This window comes from Trichoderma reesei, assembly GCF_000167675.1.
Source record: "Trichoderma reesei QM6a unplaced genomic scaffold TRIREscaffold_17, whole genome shotgun sequence".
NCBI lineage: Eukaryota > Fungi > Ascomycota > Sordariomycetes > Hypocreales > Hypocreaceae > Trichoderma > Trichoderma reesei.
Window position 1 is genome coordinate 76,521 of NW_006711164.1, and position 18,343 is coordinate 94,863.

At 55.6% G+C, this 18,343-nt stretch overlaps 4 protein-coding genes across 4 annotated transcripts; 2 read left to right on the forward strand and 2 right to left on the reverse strand.

Moving 5' to 3' along the window:
* Positions 1 to 515: 515 nt before the first annotated feature.
* On the reverse strand, positions 516 to 1,223 carry TRIREDRAFT_80096 (uncharacterized protein; the record flags this gene model as incomplete). The annotated part of the gene is made up of 1 exon (XM_006967434.1): positions 516 to 1,223. One exon carries the CDS (start codon positions 1,221 to 1,223, stop codon positions 516 to 518), a length of 708 nt encoding a protein of 235 aa, XP_006967496.1.
* A 6,898-nt stretch (positions 1,224 to 8,121) lies between these two features.
* TRIREDRAFT_65741 (uncharacterized protein) lies at positions 8,122 to 8,862 on the forward strand (the record flags this gene model as incomplete). The annotated part of the gene is made up of 2 exons (XM_006967331.1): positions 8,122 to 8,460; positions 8,557 to 8,862. The coding sequence occupies 2 exons, from the start codon at positions 8,122 to 8,124 to the stop codon at positions 8,860 to 8,862; spliced, it is 645 nt and encodes a 214-aa protein (XP_006967393.1).
* A 2,373-nt stretch (positions 8,863 to 11,235) lies between these two features.
* TRIREDRAFT_65926 (uncharacterized protein) lies at positions 11,236 to 12,975 on the forward strand (the record flags this gene model as incomplete). Its single annotated transcript, XM_006967332.1, has 2 exons — positions 11,236 to 11,517; positions 11,626 to 12,975. The coding sequence occupies 2 exons, from the start codon at positions 11,236 to 11,238 to the stop codon at positions 12,973 to 12,975; spliced, it is 1,632 nt and encodes a 543-aa protein (XP_006967394.1).
* A 916-nt stretch (positions 12,976 to 13,891) lies between these two features.
* Positions 13,892 to 16,597, reverse strand: TRIREDRAFT_66023 (uncharacterized protein; the record flags this gene model as incomplete). The annotated part of the gene is made up of 3 exons (XM_006967435.1): positions 13,892 to 14,429; positions 14,667 to 16,278; positions 16,354 to 16,597. The coding sequence occupies 3 exons, from the start codon at positions 16,595 to 16,597 to the stop codon at positions 13,892 to 13,894; spliced, it is 2,394 nt and encodes a 797-aa protein (XP_006967497.1).
* Positions 16,598 to 18,343: the final 1,746 nt, after the last annotated feature.

Sequence of the window (18,343 nt, forward strand, 5' to 3'; positions counted from 1 at the left end):
GCATCTAGCCATGACGCACGGCTCCCCTGGATCGTCGTTGCAATATGTGAAACAGAGCTCGTGTGTTGAATCTGCCAAGTGGCCTTTAACGGAGTTCAGTGCTCTCCAAGGCTCGTCGTCATGGAGTATCCATCCCTTCTCCTGATATCGTGAGCCTCTCCACAGCATCGAGTGCTCTTTTGCGTTTGTCTTTGGGTCCTATCGCACCCAAGGTAGTACCATGTTCCGAGAACTGCCTCTTTGCAAAACAGGATACATATCGGGCTGAGGATGCCCGTCCGTCTCGCTCAATGCTCCATATTGATATCGCTGTATATCCGAGCTGGACGCATGAAGCCAAGAAATTGGTGTCGTGACCATTCGAGGAGGTTGTAAATGTCGTGCTCAAAATTCCTTCACGCATCGTGACATATCGGGCGTAAATATACAAATATGTGCGTCGCCGTATCGCTTCCAATCCGCTTTAACACATTAACTGCCTTGTGTGCTTGACTTCATCCAGCACAAGACGTGGCTCAGCCAGTCGGGCCGGGCAGCTGACTCAAGCGAACAATCTTCCACGGAGGCGGCTGCCACGCTGGAACCATCCGTGGGATGGCCTGCAATGCCGCGTGGATCTGCCATCTGATGCGCTCGATCGCGAGGGCCTCGTCAGGCCGCACCTTTTCCTCCCAGGGCACAAAGATGAGCTCCTGCACGCCCGGCATGCGCAGGGCAACCTGCCTCAGCATCTCCAGGGTGAGGCTGGCAGCCGTCATGCAGTTGTACGAGGGCCCGATCCAGAACAAGGCGTCGTTGATGGCCAGGCGGCGGACGCTGGCGAGCTCTTCGGGATCGCACAGCGACATGCAGGTGTGGAATTGCGAGTCTGCAGCCATGAAGCCCTCGCGGGGGCCAAAGTACATGATGTCGACATCGGGGTTGAACCAGACGTGACCGGGCTTGCGGAAGAAGCCGAACATGGGGCGATATGCCTTGAGAGCCTCAACGCGAGACTCGGAGCAGGCGTGGAGGTTGGCCGGGGCTGGCGCTGGCGACGTGCAGCCTTCCTGGGGGATGTCCGGGCTGGGCTTGGACACGAACGACATGTTGCTGCCGCACCGGATGGACACGAGACGAGGGCCGGGAATACTGGCCTCCCAGATCTGTAGGCGAAGCTCCGCGGGGAGCCTGGCAAAGAGGCGCTGCAAGGAGGACGAGCAACTGTTAGCCAGAGTGTCCATGTCTCTTTATAATATTGGAGAAGATGACAGCGCAATGGAGTGTTTGAACGTACAAACAGGTCTGCCTTGGTAGTGGGATTCTTGTCGATGACGCGGGCCACGGTAGCAGTCGGAGGCCGTGTCTTGCGTGTAGGGGCGCGAAACGGCATTGGTGGTCGGTTGCCCATTGTGATCTATCTGATGGCGCACGAGCAAGAAATGCGTTGGAAATCGGTGGTGAGGTTTGTCTGGAAGCTTTGGTATGTATGAGTCGTATCGACAGGTTGAGTCAGGCAGCTCAAGACCACAAGAGAGCTCGTAATGGCACAGGCCGGCAATTATATCAAAAGCCGGAGCAATATGCACAAGAGAGAGGGACCCCCTGGGCACGGCGGAGCAAGGAGCCTCCCGCGCCTCGAGCCTCTTACCGAGGAGCTTGGAGCAAGTGTACCAAGTAGCACAGACCAGGCTGGGAAAGCGGACGAGGTGGCCGTTACTGCGAAGAGGATAGCTCCAGCAAAGCGAGACAAGACGAGGGGTGATAGAGTTTGTGTGGCGTCGAGGAGGATACGTCAAGTTGGCCCTCTGCTCCGTAACGGCGTTGGCAAGCGAGTAGATTTGCGGCGGTTGGAGGCGAAGCGGTACTTGCAACGAAAGCAAAGGCCTCTTCAGTTCTAGGGATAGTACCTAGGTGGCTTGACAGGAGGAGGAGTAGGAGGAGGAGTGTTCAAGCCGGGAGCTAAGCAGTAGCAGCACCTTGGCTGTTGGTAGTGGGGAGGAGAGGTGGGAAGTTGATGGCGAGGGCGTGAGCGAGAGCGGGTGTTTGTTTAGATAAGGCAAGGAACGAAGAGAGAGAGAGAGAGAGAGAGAGAGAGAGAGAGGAGACAAGAGAGGAGGAGGAAGAGAGGAAGAGGGAGAGAGAGAATGGGGAAGCTGGTGATGTGACCAGTGGAGAGGTACGAGGCGTCTCTGCAGCTGCCTTGCCTTATATATGACGTTGCAACTCCGTTCACTTGATGTAAGTAGAAGGAGCGATTCCAGGTCGTCACAGCCACAAGTAGAGTAGAGTTGACGAAGAAGGAACGAAGAAAGGGCTGAAGCGAGGGGTTCGCAGACAAAGTCGGCGTTTGGAGGAGGAAGGAGGACACGAGGAGACGAGGAGACGTGGAGAGGTACTTCTGCAGGAGCAGTGATTCGCTGCACGCATGCCGTACCTGAGCAGGGACCCGAGGTATGTATGCATGTACATGTACCCACCATCGTCATCTGTGGCTGCTGCCCCCAACCATTGCGCACGTCAACTTTTTTTTTTTTTTCTTTTTTCAGTTTCTTGTTGTTTTCCTTTGTTTCAACAATCTCTTCTTCTTCCTCGCTTCTACCCTTGGCAGCGCCCGGATCTCGTCTCTTCCGGCAGGGCAGAGCAGGGCTCATCCTCGTCAGCCGGGCTGCATACCGAGCAGTTGCAGCACTAGCAACAACAAAGAGTAGGGATCAAGTTGATAGAGGGTCAAGACGACATTGCATCAGTGCGGATTACGAAGCTGGGGATGGGGGGGTCCAACGGGCTCGGCGTACCGGGGAGGTAGCGGAACGCCCATTCTAATTGCCTGCAGTACCTACAAAGCAGGGACGGCGTTACGGACTATTACCCACTACATACTCGCAACTCGCTGGTGGTTGCAAGGACAGGAGGACTCAAGAGGGGAGGGTGAACAGGGTCGGGCGTCATTGGACAGAGGGCACAAGCTGTCGCCGGACAGGGCTTGCTCGGCCGCGCTCCATTGGCCAGGCGGGAGCCAGGGCTGCGGGCATCGGGAGCAAGTGTCAGGATTAGTTGAAATGAACAAGCCGCTCGATCGCCGTGGCAGGTCCCGGGGTGGAGGAATCGGATTCTGAGGGCGGCCATCGAGAAGACGAGTGGCAATGATGGCGTTTTCCTGGGCTGCCACCACGTTGACAGTATGATACAGCACTTACATACCCGCATAAGTACCTACACCCACACCACCCTTATCCTTGTCCTTGTCTGCTTGGCTGAGAGGGGGATACGGATACTAATACCTAGAGAGAGAAGATGAAGGAGAAAAGAGAGACGACGCTGGATCGGGGCAAAGGCGACAGGCGTGGCGGCATGCAGGCAGGGTTCTGGTGCAGTGCCCGGATTGGGAAGGGCGTCTGAGACTTGTCGAGTGGGAAGTGAGCGTTTGGAGGTGAAAGTGGTGATGGGGCTCGGTGGACGGGAGGAAGCATGTCTCAGTCGTAAGGCGGGCAGACGTGCTACAGTAGGTACCTGTGAAGGACTGCTGCAGAGGTGACAATGGCCGATGATGGAGACCTGTTGGCAATCCACAGGGTGGTGTGCGTTTAATCAAGAGAAAGCGACGCCATTGCTGCACTGGACCGGGGGCTCATATCAGCGGCAGATCCGCAGGAGAGGGACAAACAGCCCTGGATCACCACCACTGACGTACCAAGCCAGCCAGCGAGCAACTTTCTAGTATCCTCCCCAAAACAACAGCCCTTCGAGTTCGGACTCTGGCCAATGAGAAACTGCATCCAATCTCTGCTTCCCCTCACTAGATACCTAGACAGCACGCTTCGTACTAAGGAATCCCTGGCCTTGTCTTTTCTTCTTCTTTTGCTTTTGGAGAACCTAGTTGCACTATCGCGACAGGGTCAACTTTGGTCTACGGCAGACGAAGAGGACGGGAAGAAGAGGAGCAGATGGGTATTAGCGGTACATACATACATTCAGGGGAGAGGGGGGAGGGACAGAGCCGGATCCCCCATCATGTGCAAAAATTGCCCTGCCTGCCCGTGTGGATCCGGCGGCCCAAGAGTTGGTGATCCCTGTACAGCTGTGGACGGACGAGAGCCGTTTAGCCAGGGGAGTTGCGGGTGTGCGTGGATGAAAGGAAGAGCGAAGACATTGATGTAAAGCCCCGTCTTGGGATATCATGAGTTGATAATACTACAGAGAATGTTTGAAAGGCAGACTGCCTACATCAGACCTGTTTTGCGAGTAGAACAGACCCAATCACCTCAGTTCATATGGCCCCAAGCAAGGCGTGCTGTACTCGACATGCCTCTGGTACTCTAACTTTCAACCACTCGCTTTCTCCTGGAGACTCCTGTTCTGTACTACACCATCCCTCTCCGACTCGACCCCTCGTGCACCTTGATGGTTCTCCTCGTCACTGACAGGAGGCATGGTGTACACAGCAGGTGAGACATTGAAGTCCACACGCACACTTACTATTACACCAACAGGGCTGAGAGCCGAGCTAGTCAGTCTTTTCACCTTCTCTCTCAAGTGATCGAATGCTTAGACAAGTACCTATTGTTTGGTAGCCCGAACGTCTACTCGCCCATGGCTCCTCTGCCTCCCTTTACATCATTCATGCTACCTTATCTCACTTCGAGTCAAGGTCGCGGGAGGCTCAAAAGACTGACTGGGTTCGAGAACATGCATGGCTGGCTGGCCGGGCTTTCACTCAGCGTGCTGTTTTGTAAGCTCAGGGACCACTCCAAGCCTCTATGATTCAGCCGTGCCCTCTTGGAGCGACGACCCCATGAAACAGACATCAACGCTTTGCTTAGTATTACTTAAATTATAGAACAAACAGCTTGATAGATATTTTGATGCACATGATGACAGTCAATCTAATCAGTTGGAAGAAATGCTCCGTCTGTACCCGTACCCAGGCTCGTATATCCACGGCACGGGGTGGGTGGCCAGCACTGTACTGTAGGTATGTATGTACAACATCAAATCTGCAGCCAACACAAAACCCCCCCAGCATTCCAGCGTCCAAGCTCCCGTCGGGATGCCGCATCGTCGGCGCTGTTCGTCGGCCGACGATGCTTTTGGCAGACTGCGCCGACTTGCAAAGTCCGATGCTGCTCATTTTTTATTTTTTTCAAATGTGTTGTGTCTACAGTATTACTACTATCATGTTTCCTGCGTGTGCGCATGGTGACGGGTGCTCAGCTAGGGGGTTTAGTGGGTAGCTCAGGGTGAGATGCGATATCAACACGAGGCCTCTGAACGGGCTCTTGATGACCGGTAGCAAGAATAATAGTTTTAGATACCTAGGTAGTCAAGGATATTAGTAGGCTTGGGAATACATATCTCGGGCTTCACTAACACGCAGTCGCCGAACAGCAGCAGTCTAAGGTTTCTATAGTCTCCTGGCTACCTTACCTATGTAGGTACCTTATTGCCAAGGTCAGGGTGTGCACATACGTGTTGCCAGCCTCTTGCCAGAGGAAGGGAGCAGAACCCCTGCGGATCCGCTCGCGGCGATCCATCTCCGACAATCTGGTCTGCGCAATGCCGCCATCACAGCGGATTGCATAGTATTACAGAAGAAAAAAACACAAGAGGAGACAGAAAAAGAAAAGAAAGGCGCAGAGAGGGTGGAGGCAGTGCGTATGTATGTACATGCCTAGTAAAGGTGACGAATTGGGAAAGGAGGGCAGATGACGACTAACAGCAGCAAGGGGGGTCCAGTCTCTTGAGGTGGACTCGTGGTTGATGTGCTGAGAGGGTGTCTACATGTATTCTACCTTACGCTGTAACACAGTACCTAAGGTATGCGACGTTTCATACATGTGGGATGAGTGAGCGGATGGTCAACCTCCTATCATTGTTGCGACTAATATGTCAATGAAGAACGTCTATGCGATGCCACAATGAAAAACATCTCATCTACTGCAAAGCATTGTTCATGTCAAGCAGATAGGGCCAAACGCAACAATCTGAATGACGAATACCAAGCCTGTCGTCGATCTTCCCAACAGGCCTCACTGTAGACCTTCCATCCCTCACATTCAGCTCGTCAACAACAACACCAACAACGACGACATCTAAAGCTGAGCCTCTAAAACCCATCTACCCCGACTCCATCCACCGCCGCCGCATAAACAGCACCCAATTCAGCTCATCTTGCCAGAACCCGCTATCTTGCTGGTACTAGTATCATCTCCATGTCCCCTCTCTACAAGACCCTTCCCCTCCCTTGCTTCCCGTCCTCCAGCCTCGGCCTTTCCGCCTCCCCCGTCTCCAGGGCTGAGATTTGTCTGCTCGTATCTCAAAGGCAGCCTAACGAACTCAATAGACAAGGACATGGAGAGAAAAACAAAAGAGCTCTCTTCTTCTTCTTCTGCCTACGACTAATACTAGTAGTACGTACAGTAGTAAACGCATACACACAAACACCCCCCTGGTCGCGCAAATGACATTCCCTCCGCAGGCTAAGCCGAGGAGAGGGCGGCCATCTCCACCGGCAGGGTTCCGGAGGCAGCTGAACGGCTGAGTGGGGAGGGGAGGAAGCTTGGATCAATTGACAATTACTGTACGCAGTACATTGTATGCTCGGGGTAAAAGATTTGCGGTTGAACATGACGAGAAAGAGGATATTACGTAGGTACAGGGAGAGACAGGAAGCGGAAGAGTATTACTACAGGTCAAACCACAGAAGGGTACATGTACTTGTCTGACTGGGACGAAGCGCCTTTGCTCGCCGGTAGAAGACGGGGTCTGCAGCATCCTCAAGTGTCTCAATGTGGTTACTTGACCTGTTTACTCACTCATCCAGCTCATCCTCATCTAGGTAGTTGTAGCTCGTAGTCGTGTCTCCATGGCGCGCAGAGTCTATCAAGTCACAAGATTGCCGCCGACAGCTAGAGGAACCATGCGAAACTGATGTGTCTGTATCTTCCGTAGTTGAGGCTGTTGCTTCGTCTCTCTGCTGCTTTATCAATACAAGTCAAGGCTCTAGATAGCGCGCCGTCATCCTCCTCGCAAAACACCTATACGCACAGAGAGAGGTCTTGAGGTAAACACCTTCCTATTCGAACATGATTGATCATGGATGCGAGTTGATGTTGCGCTCTGTCAGAGATAGGCCCAAAATAACTTCTTACTCACACTGAATAGATGAGGTTTAGCAATTTGTGCGTGCGTATGCACGGCATCGTGAAATTGCATCCCTTTTGGCGCGCGCGACAATAAAGCCTTCATCTCAGCTCCCCCGTCTCTTATGTCCCTCTGTACTATATGCATCCTCATCTAGCAGAGAGAACCATGACAAGAGGGCAAGATAAGCAATCGTCCATATACTGTACCTAGTCAAATCATCATCACAAGCATCCACTCCAGCAATAACACAATAGCAATAGTATCTGCACAATCATCCTCTAGCCGCCCATCTGCAGAAACAAACACCCACCATCCATCTTCCCCCCCCCTGTTTCTATTTCCGTCCCTCCCGCCTCTCCTCTCATTGGCCCGGCACTTCTCCTCCAAGCGCCGAACCCAGCCAGAGTATGTAAAACAAAAATAATGGCGAACAAGTAAGAAAAACCACCGCTTTGTTTCCCCAGAGTTTCTTTTGTTTCGTTTCCTTCCCCTTGCACTTTAGACAACGCAGCCAATCGCAGTCCACAGCCTCATTTGTCTAAGAGCGTCTAATTGGCCTTGGTAGGCGGCTAAAGGGTTGCATTGGAGCGGTCTTCCGGTGCGGCAGGCTGCTGTTACATGCCATTGGCTGTCTTATGTGTTCGTTATACTACAGTATGGAGGGCGATCTGAGATTCGAGAGGATGTAAGCGCCCGGAGACGAGATTTGGTGGTTTGCTTTTGTTCGAGGGAAATGTACATGTATGCAGCCATTCCCGCTTGAAAACCCCCATCGTGTTGATTCCTCGTTTCGTGATCAACAGCTCATGTCCAAGCAACTCTGCTTTTCCTTTCCTTTCTCTTCCATTTCTTGCGTATAATCTGTTGATTTCAGATCTCCCCCCCGTTTCTTCTCTATTCAACTCTCTCAGTCACTGGCTTGACTTGATCCCATTCCAAACCCCCAACAAATAAACATAAAAAAAGGAAAATCCTCCCTTCCAGAAGAAAAAAAAAATGTCCAGCCTCAAAAACGAAATCTCCGCGTCCGACTTTGAAGTCGAGGCCCAAGATGCTCAGCGCCAGGTCCAGCACCAGGCCAAGCTGCGCCTCGTCAGCCTCGTCCACGGCATCCGCGTCGCCCTCACCGTCCTCGCCCTAGCGGCTGGCATCACCGTCCTCGGCGTCGCGGCCAACGGGCTGATTGTCTACCACGAGACGTATCTGCCGCCAGACTTTTTCCTCCAGCTCTGGCCGGCGCAGTTTGATCTGCGGCCGACACAGGCGCTTGTCGCTGGGGGGGTGCTTGTGGTTGTGGCCAATATCGTGTCTCTCTTGTTCAGCAGGGTTCAGGCTGTAAGTCAAGTCAATACGAATCCCTAGAAGGATAATTCAGCCTCGTCCTATATTGTCGACAACTCATCTAATAATGATCTGTTGCAAAAAAAACAGCTCCGAAGCAAGACTGGCCTCCACGCAATCGCCAGCCTCGCCGCGCCCGCCATCGGCTTCGTCGCCTCTCTCGTCGCCATGTCCCTCTTCTACGCCGTCAACGCGTCTACCACTGTCGACAGCCTCCAGAGCTGGTCGTGTCGCTGGAAGGACGTCCCCATGAGGACGCAGCCGCACTTTGGCACCCTGTGCAGGCAGAGCGAGGCCGGCGTCGCGCTGGCCGTGCTGCTTGTTCCGCTCGAGGCGGCTATTCTTGCGGTTGCCGCTTACCAGGTTGTTCTGGAGCGGCAGGCTGCCAGGGTGTGATTAGGCCGACATGAAGCCATGATAGGGACAAGGAGAGAGTGTGTGTGAATATTTGAAGAGTTGATGTAAACCTTACTGGAACTGACATATGTGCTCCTCGTGGGAAGATTGTTGAGCACTCCATACATACATACCTACCTAACTATATTGAACATGGTACATATTTAGTCTATATGTAATCTAATGAAATCATTTCGAACGCAGAATACACCCCGTTTCGCCTTTCTCACGTTGATTCGACAGACATGACTTGGAAACCGGATGCTGCAGGATGTACACGGTTCCGGCAAACCTCAAGCCGCCCCGGTTCTATGCAAGCATCCGCCGTGTTTCTAAAGGCTACCCGCAAGCCATTAAATCGTGCTCGTGTCACAATAACTTATCCATCCAAAGCAAGCAGTAAAGTGAAACGATAGCACCGGTATGGTGAACAAGTCATAGAAGCAGTTGACCCATGACAACCACAACTTGCGAGTAACCGATGCGGCGAGACGGCTTTCACTTTGCACTCACCTTTTCTCCGCCAGATATGCAGACTTGTGCGGTCCCTAGAGAAGAGAGGAGAAGGAGAGAAGTCCATCTTCCTTGCACCAGCTCATGGCTCCATCTTCACCCCCTTCCATCATGGATCAACACAGACCTCCCATCCTCACCATCACCAAAGCACCCGATACAGGCGCAACACCCCTCTCATCGCCGCCTGACCGCAAGTTCAGGGCAATCTCCAAGACATCGAGCCTCGAAACAGTTCCAGAGAGCGGCCTTGGTCGAACTCGGCCTCAGTATGTCCCCTATCCGGCGGATGCTCCGAAACCAGCAGTGAGAGAGCCCTCTTCGAGCTTTCACAACAGCGAAAAGGCCCGTCTGGCCGACAAACATAGCCAGCACTATCACGATGCTCTCCACGAGCGGTCTGCAGCCTCTGCTGCGGCGAGCGTCCGCGGAGAAGCGCTGATATACGCCGAGCTCAAGACCAACGTCAAGGCGAGCACCACCTCTCACACACTATCCCTTCTGCATACATACGTCCCCCCCTCGTGTAGTCAAGGCTTTCTAACTGATCTCTCAACTCACAGATCGACAACGAACAGCACTTGCTCACGACCTTAACCAACCACCTCGCCGCCCGCTACAACCGCCAGCCGTCATCCACCGTCATCTCCCTCCACCACAGTCAAAGCCTCCTCTTCAGCGGCTCCCCCAGTCCCGCCTACATGCTCACCGTCACGGCGCTCGCATGCGAGGTCCATCCCGCCACGAACAAGCGCAACGCCGCCGTCCTGCAGAAGCACTTGGAAGATGCGTTGCGAGTCCCTCCTGAGCGGGGAATGGTGCGCTTTGTGCCCGTGGCGGAGGAGTGTCTTGCGTGGGGGGGCAAGACTGTTGCGGGCAGGATCTCGGAGGCTGTGGCGGTTGTTGAGGGGGATGGGGAGGGAAACAAGGTGCAGGAGAAGAGGAGATTGAAGGTGATGCTTTTGGACCTTTCTACTGCTTGGTTGCGTGTGAGGATTTGCTAACTGGACTGTACATAGTCCCTGTCGTTGAGGCGATCTACGCAAGCGGAGGTTATCTCGCCAAGTCTTCAGTCTACCAGCGCCTCGAAGAACGACAGGAATGCTTCTGAAAGCGCAAGTACTCGAATAGAGGCTGGGGATGCTGGGACGGAGGAGAATGGCAGAGTTGTGAGAAAGAAGAAGAGCATCATCCACACGCTCTTCAGGACGTCTAGGGTGGGCGATGAGGGTCCTGGATCTTGGGCGTGACGGAGCAGGTCATTGGGGATAGGAGCTGAAAAGTAGAGAATTTTAAGTAAACCAAGGACTTGACAGACCATACCATTCATAAGAAGACTCACAAGGTAACAAAGGTATTGTTGGTAAAGGGTAGATGGAGAGGAAAAGCTGACAAACTGACATCTGAGAGAATGATCCCACCTAAAGCTCACTTTGATATCACAGCCTACTGCCTACTCAGTACTTGTTAACTGGAAACCTGACGACCAACTGCCCAACCTAAACAATTGGCACAAATCAACTCCAAACGCGTCTGAGCCTACTATAATCAGAGACTTGATGCCCAAACGTAACAAAGAATTGCCTGTTTCGTGCAAAACGCGTCTGCAGACTCCAACTCAGCAACTCAACACCGGCGTTGAGCTGACTAACCTGGAGCAACAACACGCAGCTACACCTCCCAAGTCAAGCCCACCTCGCCTCAGTTTCAACCTCAACTCCAACTCCAAACTCAACCCCCAATTTTGGGTCTACCTATCCAACAACAACTGTATACCCACACGCAGCTTCATTTTGGAAACATTCACCTGCTTTCAACACCATCAACTCAAGCTCAACTACTAGGTTCAAACCCCCGGCCATGGCAGTCGCCTGCCCCATCTGCAACAAGCCCGTCAAATCGACCGACATCAACGACCACCTCGACTCGGGCTGCACAACCTTCATCTTCGACACCTCTTCCACTTCCACTCCTCCTCCTCCTCCTCCACCTCAGACTCCCTCCCACAATGGAACGACAGCCACCGCTCCGCCTCAATCACAGCCGCAGACGCAGAAGCGCAGCGCCTCGAGCTTCTTCTCGACGCCCGCGCCGAAGCGACAAATCACCGACTTCAAGCCCCAGACGCCATTGACCAACGCTGTCTTCCCGCCGCTGGCCGGCAAGAAGCGGGCCTTTGAAGACGGGCCCGGAGACACTCCCCGACAGGCGGCAGACAGACGGACGGGCGAGGACGACAAGCACATGGAGGACCGGCCCATGGAAGACGCGGCAGCAGTCAACGGCGGTCACAGCCACGCCGACGAAGACGGCCGCAAGATCAAAAAGACAAAGACGCACCGCGCGGCGCCCCTCGCCGAGCGCATGCGGCCCAAGACGCTCGACGACGTCTGCGGACAGGAGCTGGTCGGCCCCGAGGGCGTGCTGCGCTCGCTCATCGAGTCGAACCGCGTGCCGTCCATGATCCTCTGGGGCGCGTCCGGCACGGGCAAGACGACGATTGCGCGGTGCATCGCGCACATGGTCGGCGGGCGCTTCATCGAGCTCAACGCCACGAGCTCGGGCGTGCAGGAGTGCAAGCGGCTGTTCGCCGAGGCCGCCAGCGAGCTGCAGCTGACGGGGCGCAAGACCATCATCTTCTGCGACGAGATCCACCGCTTCAACAAGGCCCAGCAGGACGTCTTCCTGCGCCCCGTCGAGGCCGGCACCATTACGCTCATTGGCGCCACGACGGAGAACCCGTCCTTCAAGGTCGCCAACGCGCTGCTCTCGCGCTGTCGCACCTTTACCCTGCGGCCGCTGGGCGCCGACGACGTCGTGGCCATCTTGCGGCGGGCGCGCAAGGCCGAGGAGTCGGTGTACCCACCCTCGCCGCTCATCGACGACGAGATGATGGAGTACCTGGCGCGCTTCAGCGACGGCGACGCCCGCACGGCGCTCAACCTGCTGGAGCTGGCCCTGTCGCTCACCCTCCGCGAGGGCATGACCAAGGACGCCATCAAGCAGTCGCTCACCAAGACGCTCGTCTACGACCGCGCCGGCGACCAGCACTACGACACAATCTCCGCCTTCCACAAGTCCGTCAGGGGCAACGACCCGGACGCCGCCCTCTACTATCTCGCCCGCATGCTGCAGTCGGGCGAGGACCCCCTCTTCATCGCCCGCCGCATGGTCGTCATCGCCTCCGAGGACGTCGGCCTGGCCGACAACTCGCTCCTCACCCTCGCCACGTCGACGTACACGGCCACGCAGCAGATTGGCCTCCCCGAAGCGCGCATCCCGCTCGCCCACTGCGCCGTCGCCCTGTGCCTCGCGCCAAAGAGCACGCGCGCCTACCGCGGCCTCAACAACGCCTTTGCCGCGCTGAGGGAGCCCGGCGTCGCGAGCCTGCCCGTGCCGCTGCACCTGCGCAACGCCCCGACGCGCCTGATGCGCGATCTGGGCTGCGGCGCCGAGTACAAGTATCCGCCCAACTACAGGGATGGCAAGGTCAAGCAGCGCTATCTGCCCGAGGAGCTGCTGGGGCGGAGGTTCTTGGAGGCGAGGGATTTGGGGACCGAGGTTGATCCCGATTACGAGATGGATGATGCTGGGGCTTAAAAAAAAAAAAAAAAACCATTTTTGTTTTATGAAAAGGGGGGGGAAGTTGACGGGATAAGCATTTGGATGAGATGGGATTGTATAACTACATGTAACGTGAGGGCCATGATGATAACGAGCTATAGCTAGGTACCTAGTTGAGGGGGATCTGGATACATGATACCACTGACTACGGCGGCAAGCATGCATAGATAGACAGCGTTTCTATTTGGACACGGAAAAAAGGAAGGGAAATGAAGGTGCATCATATGACAAAAGAGGTATATATATACACGTATATATTTCAAAATCACACATATAGGCCCTTTGGCATAGGCTGCGAGCAACACGACATTGTGGAATTCTATACTTTTGTTCTTTTTCGTAGTGATACACGACTATGATATGACTAAGGTAATACATGTGCTCTTTCTTTGTCGTTTTGATATGCAGAAATGGGGTATATAACAAGTACAATAATAGACGACGGGTAAAAAAGAACGCAAAAGCAAAACGAAGCAAAGCAAACGATATGTGCTACAATGTCATGTTATGTACATGCGTAAATATGGTATAGAAGAATGTTAAAAAAGGTCGGGGGAATGTGTGGTTTGTTCGTGGTCGTGGTCATGATGACGATGCTTCTGACTCGATATGCCATATGAATCTGTGCAACGATGGACCTGGAAAAAGAAGAAACGACGAGATAAAAGGCAATGAAAAAATAAGCAAAAATGCTCATGCTGTATGTAAAACGTGAGTGTGTCAAGTGCAAGAGAATGCAACGTGCCCATGCAATATTCGGATGCCCATCAGCCGCGAGTCCTCAAACGCAGCCGAGCAACACCATGCCAAACCTCAATCTCGTTTTCTTTTTTCTGACCACACCACAGCACAAGCAGACAGACTCACTCATCAATAAACAAAAAATCACGTCTTACTCCAGCCCCGCGGCGCTCAGAGCCCCATACCCAATCCCCTTCCTCCTCCCCCTCACCAGCGCCCCCAAGCCCTTTGCCAGCGCCGGCAGGTCCCCCATCATGGAGACGTGGCCCCTCTCGGTGCTCACCCTGCCGCCCTTGGCGAGCGAGTAGCCCTCCGGCAGCATGCTCTCCTTGGCCAGCACCACGCCGTCGCCCGGGCGAAACACCAGGTCGTCGTAGGCGTCGGCGCAGGGGATCGCCTCGCGCCCGCTGACCCGCGCGGCGTACACCGTCGGGATGCTCTTGGAGTAGATGACGGCCAGGGGCGGGTAGGCGTTGCACAGCTGGTGGGTCGGGTTGTGGGCGAGCTCGGAGCGGAACTGCTTCGTCGCGGCGAGGACGCGGGCGAGGTAGTCGTAGTTGCGGCGGAAGCGCTCGGGGTCGATGGTTGTTGGCGGGGGAGGCGACGGGGGGGAGTTGTTGTTGTTGTTGTTGTTGTTCTTGTTTTCACTCGAGTAGGAGTTAGTGGAGGTTGAGGATGAGTTGTTGTTGCTGGGGTGGAGGTTGGAGTAGGGCGGCTGAGGCGACTGGGAGAGCGGAATGCTCATCGTGTGGCGGTGGTGAATGTTGCCGTTCATCTGGGGCTGTCCAGACGCCCGGTTCTGGACATTGTTGGCGACATTGTTGGCGGCATCGTTGAGGTTGCTCTTGGACATTGCGGAATCGAGGCCCGACATTGAGCTCCGTCTCTTGTCGACTTTGCCGTCGTTGCCGCCAACACGGGGCCACAAGGAGTTCTTGGGAAACAAGTTGGCCAGGGGAGAGTGTCCCGCAGATCGATTATACGGCGGCAGCGGAGGCGCGACACACGGGCTGAGACGCCACTTGACCCAGCTGTCGGGGTCGAAGAAGTCGACGGGGTACGGCTCGCCCGTCTCGCGGTCGACGAAGCAGAAGCCGTCGTCGGGCAGCAGCGTGAAGGAGGTGCGGATGCTAAAGTTGACCTGCGCCGTCAGCAGCTTGTCGTTGAAGAGCACGGCGTCGCCGTTGCGCAGCGGGCCGAGGATGTTGATGCACCGCATGGGCGTGCCGCAGAAGAGGACGCCGGCGAAGAGGTGCGGCTGCTGGTTGACGGCGTGCCGCGTGATGAGGCCGCCCAGGCTGTGCGCGACGACGATGGCGCCGCGGGACTCGGCCGGGACGCCGGGCTGGTTCGACGGCAGCGTCGCGAGAAAGTCCTGCAGCCGCTTCGACAGCCGCGCCGGGCTCAGCCGCCAGTCGTAGCCGTAGTCCCAGACGCGGAGGCGGCCCGTCCGCGCGTTCTCGCACGAGCGCAGCTTCTTGAAGAACTTGCGCGAGATGTCAATGGGGCCAATGTGCTGCAGCATGCCCGACGGGATGATGCGCTCCTCCATCGTCTCCTCGTCCTCGTCGTCCAGGCCCACCTCGAGGTTCGCCTTGCGCATGTTGAGCCCGAGCTTGACCGGCGCCCACAGCTGCTGATGGGGGGGCTCGGCGGACCGCAGGATGGAGCCGCGGTAGCCGCCCATGACGACAATGTCGCCCGTCAGCTCCGCCAGCACGCGGTCGAGGCGCTCCGAGTCGTCCTTGTCCTTGTCCTTGTCCTTGTCCCTCTCCTTGTCCTGCTCCAGCTGCGGCTTGGAATGCGTCGCCGGCTCGTTGGAAAAGATGTTGTTGAGCGAAATGGTGGACCGCCGCGACACGGCCTGCAGCTTGGCCAGCGTCGGCATGCTGGGCATCTTGAAGTTGGGCACGTCCGGCAGGCTGTCCTTGATGGCCATGAAGCGCACGTTGACCTGCTCGCGGACGTCGGTGAAGCGGTTGTCGTCGCCCAGCGAAGACGCGCGCGACAGGCTGTGGTACAGCATGCTGTCGTCGGACGTTGTCCTGCGTAGCAGCGGCGGCCGCAGCGCTTCGGAGCCGGCGCCGGCATCTGCTGAGGTGTGAGGTGGAGGGGAGTTGGAGGGAGACTGAGAAACAGAAGCATGGCCCCGACGTCGAGAGGCGACCGAGCGACTGCGCTGGTGCTTGCCGTCGGTGAAGCTCGATAGAAACGACCGCGGCCTAGACAGCGACGGGAGAAAGTTGGACGGCGTGCTGAGCGAGGGAAACGCCTGCTGGAGCTTCTTCAAGGCTTCCTGGCCGGCTGACCTCGACCGCTGGCGCGTGGGCTCAAAGGCGGCGTGCAAGATCCCGCGGGCGTCGCTCAAGGGTCTTGAGTCCTTGCCGTGCTGCTGCGACTTCCACGGGGACGGAGGGCCATAGCGTCTGGCTTCGCTCTTGGGCGAAGGCGCCGAATCCAGCTGAATGATGGGCTTCCGCTGGGTGCGTGGAGGCGAGCCGGACTTGGGCGACGTTGCAGCCTTTGGCGTCGTGTCTCCTCCGTCTCCGTCTCCGTCACCGTCACCGTCTCCATCTCCATCTCCATCTCCATCGCCGTCTCCGTCGTCGTCACCAGACACAATGAGCTCCGGCTCGTCGAAAAACCCATTGGCTCCGGGGCGTTGCATAGCAGCCGCCTTCTCAATGGCCGGCGTCCACAACGAAGTCAGGTGGCTCGCCGCGGCGCTCATGGCCGGCTGCAACACGGCCTGGGCGTCGTCCTGGTCCGGAATCATCTGGTCGTCTGAGAAATTGCCTTCCTCGCCGCCGTCCGTTATGGACTCGCGACGGCCGAGGTCGAGCGGCTGCCCCGTCATTGCTTTTGTGGTCGTCATTGCGATTGATTCCTCGAACGAAGCTGCTCCATAGAACTCGGTCCAATCGGAAGACCCTGAATGATCGACAACTAGAAAGGGGCCTTGAGGGGGCTATCGGGAAGCAAGAAAGAAAAGGGGAGAAGAAGGAGTATGTAGAGTAATCCACAAGGTAAGTAATTGGGATCGGACTGCAAGGCGGTGGAGATTTTCCAACGACGAAGCGAAGCAACGCAACTATGTACAGTTTTGACGTTTCTCGAGATGGAAGTGACAGGAACCGATAACGAGCGCCGATTGGCCGCTGACGACTTGAGCTAGCAGGTAGGGCTACTATGCGGTCAACAAGGATGGGGATGGGCTGAGATAAGGTGGGAATAGGCAGGTCGTGAGATGTGATGAAAGGGGCGAGCAGCCGAGGGAGGTGGCTGTGAGTGAGTCGTCCAGAAAGATGTTGAGAGAAGAGTCGCAGACCCAAACAACAAAAAGAAGCACCCGCAGACAGACAGACAGACAGACAGCCGCTCTTATTTAGGCCATGCAGATGCACAGCAGAGCTGTGGATGGAGAAGCCGAGCCACCCGGCGCTGCGCCAAACCGCTCAAGCAGGGCCGTAGAGCTGCATCTCGGGGCTGCTGAGGCTGATTGGTCCGTGGTTGGGCAGCCAGAAGAGAGAGCTGACTCCGTACCTTAGAATGATCTGGGTAGGTGGAAGATCTTGTTGCCTTTCCCCTTCTTCGCAGCTGTTGGACGGGGGGGGGGGGGGGGGGGGGGGGGGGGGGGCTTCGAATGGCGGATGGCGACAGGAATGGAAGCACGGAATAAGGGCTGAGCTAAGCCCCGGATCCCTGGGCTGAGCGGCGATCAAGGGGCGGTTCTTCGTCATCAAGTGCTCACCGATGGAATCATCGATTCGATTCCTGGATCCCTGATTCCGGAGGGGAAACAAGAGTCGAAAGACCCCTGGTTCTGCTGCGGAGAAGCTCGTCCAGAAGAGAGAGGGGAAGAGACAGAGAGAGAGAGAGAGAGAGAGAGAGAGGCTCGGTTCGGGCCTTTGGCCGGCTGCCCAGGCCCCAGCTTTTTTTCTTCTTTTCCTTTTTTTTTTCTGCTGTGATACACTGTCGAGATGGTTCCTCTGATTTCCGTGGAAGGATCCTGAGTGAAACGACGTGCAATTGGTTTGACAGCCGCTTCTCTCGCATGTGATGTGACAAACACAACATGTTGGATTCAATCAAATAAAAATCGAATTGACGGCGCTTAGCAGTGACTGGCAACGTGACTCCAAGCCCTCCGAGTTCAATTGTTGATGACCTCATCAGTGGTCGCAGTAGGTGCTTACGTGGTGTCTCGATCCTCGGCAGCGGCCGATGGAAGCAGCACGAGGCCTGTGCCTACCTAAATATAACTCGACCTGAGAGCCTGAGCTGCTTTTACCCTGAAGAGCGAGGGTTCCAGACTGCCTTGAACATACGAGCTGACCGGGACCTTTTGGAATCGTATTATAACGTGTCCAGGGTTCTGCTGATTCTGGGTACAATATGGACTGGCTCGATGGGCAGCGACTATTTGTTTACGACAGCAGTGACTATTTGGATACGGGCTTGATGCATGCATGACCAGCGTGGCAGAGTGTCACAATAGAAGACCAAAGAATTACATGCTGGGTAATCGTCTCAGGCTCTGATGGTTTGTCTCCGGTTGGTTCAGACAATTTGTCTCGTTGACGGGTTCTCGCAGGCTACTAAT